The sequence below is a fragment of the Oryzias melastigma genome, linkage group LG3, assembly GCF_002922805.2.
Source record: "Oryzias melastigma strain HK-1 linkage group LG3, ASM292280v2, whole genome shotgun sequence".
Lineage (NCBI taxonomy): Eukaryota > Metazoa > Chordata > Actinopteri > Beloniformes > Adrianichthyidae > Oryzias > Oryzias melastigma.
In genome coordinates this window covers 33339092-33346046 of record NC_050514.1, presented here as the reverse complement: position 1 = coordinate 33346046, position 6955 = coordinate 33339092, and the positions used below count along the sequence as shown (strand labels likewise).

Below are 6955 nucleotides of genomic sequence, written 5' to 3'. Positions count from 1 at the left end.
ACTTAGCAGAAAAAAAATCAGAATTCTACTTTTAGTTTTTTTGAAAACAACTTTTCTTGTTAGCAAGCTGTCAAAAATACGTCATATGGTCAGAGACGTATACATAAGTCCCGGAACATCGATTGTTCAAACTACACATGTGTGTTAAAGTTTATTTATTAAACTAAGAAAAAACATAATACATTTTTGGAATGTTATTGATCTCATAACAAGATTTTACAAAGTTGTATTAAAAAAAGAAATGTTAAACATAAAACTAAATGTTGGATTCATATTCATATTTCTGCAAAATTTTGTCTTTATGCATTTTTTTTTTCTTTTTGACAGCAGTCGTACCCCATACTGGTGCACCAAAACCTTCAAGCGTGATCTGGACCAGAGTCCAGGATTTACAGAAAACATTAGTGGAGCCAAACATATGAATGTTTTTAATGACGGAGAAAAACTTTTATTATGATCTATAGTTTTCCATCACTTGGCTACCTTTTGTTTTCTCCCCATTTAAACAAAAAAACCCTAAAATTTTGCTGTCTCATTTGACCTTAAATTTAGAAGTAGTGCCTTTTTCAAGTTTAATTATAAAAATTTTTGGTTTTTACCATAACAGAAAATGTGAAATATTCTCCAAAAGCATCCAGACAATGATCTTACTTATAAGATTTTTTTGTTTAAAACCTACTCAAGGTTTAACTGCAATGTGTGTACAGATCCTCTAGGGGGCAGTAAAGCCTTTCTGATCCTCTGAACACACAAGTACACATTTACTTTACATTGTATTTACTGCATTTATTCAGATGTAAATAAAACTCAGTGAATGTAAACATTGAGATAACACATTTCCTCAGCGTTTCTTTGCGAAACAAACAGATGAGATTGAATCTGCTGTATGTTAATGGTTGTAATGGCTGTATGTTATGTTAACAACCTCGATATTTGAGCCGTTTTTCTTTTGATGTATTATTAAAATCTGATCATTTTTCTCAAATTTAGGATTAAGCTGATTCTTTGTTGAAAATGACTCAAAATATCTTGAATAAAAAATGTAAATAATTTAAATTAAAACAAAATTATTACGGAGACATTTAATCCAAAGATGAGACTGATCCAAATATTTATTTCAGTACTTCTATTATCTGAAAAAACACTAAAAGCTTTTTAACTTTGTCACAAGAACAGATAAAAGATGCAGATAATTCATCTCTGGAGCAGAGATTTTGTTCCATTTCGGATCATTTATGAACATTTAATGTATCACCAGAAATCTGCAAACCGAATCTTCCTTAATCAGCAAAAGTCTTTAATATTTACTGTCATTTTACAGCAGGAAGTTTAGCGTTTTAAGTCTGTCAGTTTTGTTCACAAAGGGTTTTTCGGAAGACGCTGCGCCACAGCTGATGGTCACTTCATCTGGTTTCAGACGATGCTATTCCAGACCCTCTGAATTTTCCATTTCCGATTACCCAGAATGCCGATTTCCATACACAAAATCGTCTCCGTGTTCTCTGTGAACTTTGGAGACGTGCGGAGGCTTGATGCTGATGAAAGCCGGCCTCCATCCTCATCAGCCGCACACAAAACTAAATAATACATGTGGACAAATGTTAGAAGCTGCTCTCTGTTTAGACTGCAGTGGCTGTGACCCCCCCCCACAGCTCTTTTCTTCAGTCTGAAAGCAGAGAAAGAGAATCTGCCGGCTGCAGCAGATCTAGTTTGTTTTCTTTTTTCCCTCCAGCTGCTCTCAGACCGAGCGGTCTCCGCCGTGACCTTGGCTTCAGATTTGAAAATGAAAAACTTTTGGAATTGCAGAAAGTTCGGCGTGTGCCTTCAGAACCGTGATGTTTTTTTTTTTTCCTGCCCTCTAATCGTTTTCCACAGCTCCAGAAGCATTTCGCCCTTCAGGGCCGCTTGATTTCTGCACTGACCGCTCCGCCAGCAGATTACAGCTGTTGAGTTTCTGATGAATTTCTCCCTCCTTGAACTGTTGGGCTGGAATGGCAACGCTGGGAATTTTCCTGCAGCTTTAAGCCCTTCATAAACCCAAACACGCAGAAGACCGATTTGGGGGAAAAAAAGCTCTCAATAAAGCGAAAGGCTCAAAAACTCGAATGTTGTTCCTCCTCCAAACCAGTGTTTGCCTTCAAAGCTACGACGTCTTTAAACATCCCCGGAGAAAGGCTGATTTACAGTTTCCTTAAAGGAGCAGTTTCCTCTGTTCTGCTGTAAATCCCAGGCCTCCCTGCAGGCCGCGAGCTCGAAGCGCCGCCGCCATGACCTCGCTCTGCAGCTTAAGTGGCTCCTCCGTCCTCACGTTCTCTCTGCTTTCCAGCTGCTGCAGCTGCGACTTCGCCACCACCAACATGAACAGCCTGAAGAGTCACATGAGGAGGCACCCCCAGGGCCATCAGGCGGTGCAGCTGCTGGAGCAGTACAGGTGAGGAGACGATCGGAGGTCTTCTGGGCGGAGTCTTCGTGTCAAACGGCTTCACTTCTGAGGAACAGGCTGATTGCTGATTTCCACTTCACTTTCTTTAGTGATGCTTTAGAGAAAATCTACATGAACGCAACTTTGAGTGTTCAGGATTAATTAACTTTATTCAACTTGAGCCGATTTTGCATCATTTTTTAGAGTAGCAGACACCAAAAAATGCTGTGAAATTTAGTTTAAAAAAAACTGCTGAAAAAGCAGAAACACAGACAAGTCAGACTAATAAACAGGTTTATTAAGTGTACACGTCTTTATGACACATTTCATCTATTTATCTACTCTAACATGCATGTATTCTATGGAAAATGTTGAGATCAACCAGTTTTTTATTCACAAAGAAATGTTATGTTGCAAACGAGAATACAGAGTCTTAAATTATAAAAAACATATATATAGTCACACCTCTCTTACCATCATTTATTTTTCCATAAAGATTCCCAATTTCTCAATAACAAGGATTTGTCATTAAGAGATATAAAAACATGGACAGTAAAGAATTTATTAAGTGGTTGTGTTTAAATTATTTACTCATACAGCACATTTTTTTGCAACAAAAGGACCTTACATGACAAAAAAAATCAAGTTATAGTAAGTCCTCATCTCCTTCACACTGTAGTTTATTTTACCTAAAACCTACAAATTTTCTACCTCTGTTTGTCTTTAGTTTAAATACAGTAATTTAGCCGTCATTCAACATGTTGATCTGCAGGAATTCTCCTCAGAAATCCTTCATTCAAACTCTGATCAGGAGTGTAGAAGTTTTTGTAGAGTTTGTGTTGGTTTCTGGTGGAGTGGATGAAACTCAGATGTTTACTGATGCAACGATTGCGTATATTTATAGGTTCAGCAGCGATGGTGTTCCTCCGTGATTCTGTAAATTATGAACAAACTTTAAGACAAAACTGATGGATAAACAAGAACATGTGACCTCTGTTTTTGTTAGGATAAAGTCGTGTCGCTGCATCTTCTCCTGACCATGAGAAGTTTTCCCATTAACACTTCGTCTCTGGTAGTGCTGCCACAAACTATTATTTCAATAGTCGACTAATCACCGATTATTTTTTCAGATTAGTCGACTAATCAGATCATGTGCAAACTAGATGCAAAGCACACATCTTAACCATCATTAGCTTTAAACTAACTAAAGACTAGATATATAGCATTACCTGTGATAATACTAGTGTGAATGCTGTAAGCTGAATTTGACCGCTAAAGATGCTGAAATTGATGGCTGGAAACGCTGAAGCTAATAGATAAAAATGCTGAAGCTAATACCTAAAAAGGCTGAAGCTGATAGCCAGCTAAAATATTAGTTAAATGCTAAATTAACCTAAAAGACAAACAAATAAAAAATCCTAACTTAGCCAAAGCAGCTAGCTTGCAGCTGAAATATTATCCTAACTCCAAAATAGCTTAAAAAAAAAAGCCTAAATTAGCCAAAACAACTAGCATGTAGCTGAAATATTAGCATAGCTCCAAATTAGCCTAAAAAAACTGAAGAAAATCCTTAATTAGCCAAACAGCTAGCATGCAGCTGAAATATTAGCTAAACTCCATAATAGCCTAAAAAAACCTTAAAACATACCAAAATGGTCCAAAAAGCTAACAGAATACAACTTTACTACACTCTGACTCAATATAATATAAAGTAACGACTAATCGACTATTAAATTAGTCGTCAACTATTTTAATAGTCGATTAGTCGACCAATCACAGCAGCTCTACTCTCTGGTAAATATTGTTTAAAACCTCCACTTCCCCCCATGGTAACTGCATCTCCCCCCGGCAGGTGTTCTCTGTGTGGATATGTCTGCAGTCACCCCCCGTCTCTAAAGTCCCACATGTGGAAACATGCCGGAGACCAGAACTACAACTACGAGCAGGTCAACAAAGCCATCAACGAGGCCATCTCCCAGAGCAGCCGGTGAGTGTCCCGAGCGACTCGGCCTCGATCGTTACAGATGTCCCTCACTCTAGTGTTTAAAGGTGCATTCATTAAGGTGGAACTCCATCATCCTTTGGATTTTGATAAACTGCAGAGTCAATTTAAGACAAAACCAGTTCACTTTTTAAAGTTGTATACCAAAATTATTTGCTTTTATTTATGAAAACAAGAGATTTCAATAGCACAAAAATAAAAGTTTTCATTTAAAAAAGCAAAACTCTATAAATTGCTTTGAACAGAAATGGAACCATAAAGTTATTAAATTGATTATTGGTTGAAAATTGATTCAAGTTTCAGCCAAAGAAAAGTTCAAACAGCTGCTCATAAACTGGCCTGTACTGTAACTATTATTTACTCTTTTATTAGAGCAACAATAGCAGTAATAAAGTCCAGAACAAAATCAGCATTATTTCTAAAACATAGTTCTCTGACATGTTGCATCTGTTTCAGATTATAAATTAAGGTTTTACTGAAACCAAACTGAGTTTTTGTGTGATTGATATTCAGGGTTCTGCAGCAGCAGCTCATCTCTGTTTTCCCTCCACCCATTTCCCTGCTGCTGCATTGCAGTGTTTCACTCCGAGAATGTGTTTGTGTGTGCAGACAGAAGCTCCACATCAAACCAACATACAGGAAATAAAATAAAGCAGCAAAACGTTTGATGTTTTGAGGAAAAGCTCCAAACCGCTGTGAGCCTCCATCAGCTCCTCATCCAGAACAAAGTTCAGCTCCGAGCACGTCAGCTGGACGGCAAACAGTCTTTAGTAAGCGGAGCGCGCTTTTGTTTTTTATTTGAACTCATTATTGTTGCATTTTTAAGTGAACTCCTGCCGTCAGGAGAACCGTGTCTGGATTAAAGCTCCAGGTGACGGGGAATACCTGCATGTGTGGGTAAGTCAGAAGTGAGGTGTTCTCTCAACGGAAACAGAGGTCAGAGGTCATCAAATTATGGTTCTGTTGAAATCAGCTCTTAAAGTGAACTTTGCTGCTGATTAGCTAATTTATCAGCTACAGTTGTTTTGGCTAACTTGAGTTTTTTTGTTTTAGTTTTTTATGCTAATTTGGCATTTAGCTAATATTTTAGCATTTTCACATATCAGCGTTTTTAGCTGGATGATAGCATCCTCAGCTATCATCACTTGCATCTTTAGATGCTAAATTCAGCTTACATTATGTCTTAAAACATGTGGGAAAAGCCTGAAACTGTCCAGACGTGTCATCTTCAATGAGGGAAGAAAAAACTGTTAATTTTAGCTACTTTGTTGTTTTGAAAATTATTTTTGGAAAAGGGGGAATTCTGGGACTTTCTTATACATGAGGTTTATGATCTCGTCTCTTTTGACCCTCAGAGCTCCTCATAAGTTGGCTGCAGTGGTGGAGTCTGCAGCCGAGGGTCCGGCTGGGGCTCCGCCCCCAAAGGAAATGCTCAAACTGGACCCCCCCTCGCCGCTCCCACCAGCCGGTCTCCCCGCCGACGGCGCCTCAGGCTTCCCCGCAGACTCTTCGCCGTGCATCCAGGAAGCTCCGCCCCCCCAGCAGAAGGACCCCGAACAGTCCAAAAGCTGCCCGTGCACCGGCCCGCCGCCCCCCACCCCCACCATGGAGTACTGCGTCCTGCTGTTCTGCTGCTGCATCTGCGGCTTCGAATCCACCAGCAAGGAGCGGCTGATGGAGCACATGAAGGAGCACGAGGGCGCCATCATCAGCATCATCCTCAACAAGGAGCAGCAGGCGGAGCCCCAACCCAGCCTGCAGAGAGCTCAGTGAGCCCCCCAGGACCGACCGGAGTCCAACCCCGCAGTCCGACACCGCTTCAGATGAAGGAGCTTTGACCCAAGTAGGAGTCTGTCATACCTCAGCAGCACACAGCGCCTCCTGGCTGTAAGGCAGCTCTTTATCGCTACTGTAATATTTAATGTATTTAATCCAAGTCGGTCCAGGCTCAAACCTAGTAAAGGAGGTACAAACTCTCCGTATGAACATCGCCTCAGATTTATCCGTTTATTTCAGCGTTTCCGTTTGCAGATTTGAATCCGGAGCTTCTTGTATAAAACAAACTTCAGCGGACAGTTTTAGACGTTGTGGACGAACCGGAGGAGCTGCTTCCACCTCACCTGCTGCTGCTTTCAAGAACTTTTCTACAAAAGAAGACGAAAAAGGGAAGAAACTTTCTAACCGAATGGTGCCAAGTTTGTGGAGAGGAAGACAGAGTAGAGAGAATGTCACCTGTGATGCGGTGCTCATTTTAAGCTTTTTTATATGCATATATTCAGTCTGTTTTTTATGTCGTGAATAGGAATGTTTGTAATCTAATCTCTGGTGTCGAGCAAACTTGAATGGATTATTGTCCCTGATGAACATGACTGACTGAAGATGCAGAGATGGAGACTATTCATTTCTTTGAGGACGTGATCTCTGAGTCTTCTCACCGATTGAGCGAAAGCAGCCGTTAAAAACCAGATAAAATCTGCACAGATTACAGAGGAAACCTCAATCCATAAACGTTTCATCCGCCAGGATTCTCT

The 6955-nt window shown here is 40.0% G+C and overlaps 1 protein-coding gene across 2 annotated transcripts in view; it reads left to right on the top strand.

Moving 5' to 3' along the window:
* The window catches only part of znf507 (zinc finger protein 507), a 19399-nt gene extending 12589 nt beyond the window's left edge, over positions 1-6810 (top strand). The window contains exons 5-8 of one of the 2 annotated variants that reach the window (XR_002921668.2): positions 2327-2431; positions 4275-4409; positions 5034-5194; positions 5780-5914. Coding sequence is in view for 1 of the 2 variants with exons in the window: in XM_024294973.2 (XP_024150741.1) it covers positions 2327-2431; positions 4275-4409; positions 5780-6197 (658 nt within the window). In the remaining variant the exon portion in view is untranslated. Of the gene's footprint in view, positions 1-2326; positions 2432-4274; positions 4410-5033; positions 5195-5779 lie in introns of both variants that reach the window. The other variant, XM_024294973.2, reaches the window with a different exon arrangement.
* The last annotated feature ends 145 nt before the right edge of the window (positions 6811-6955 follow it).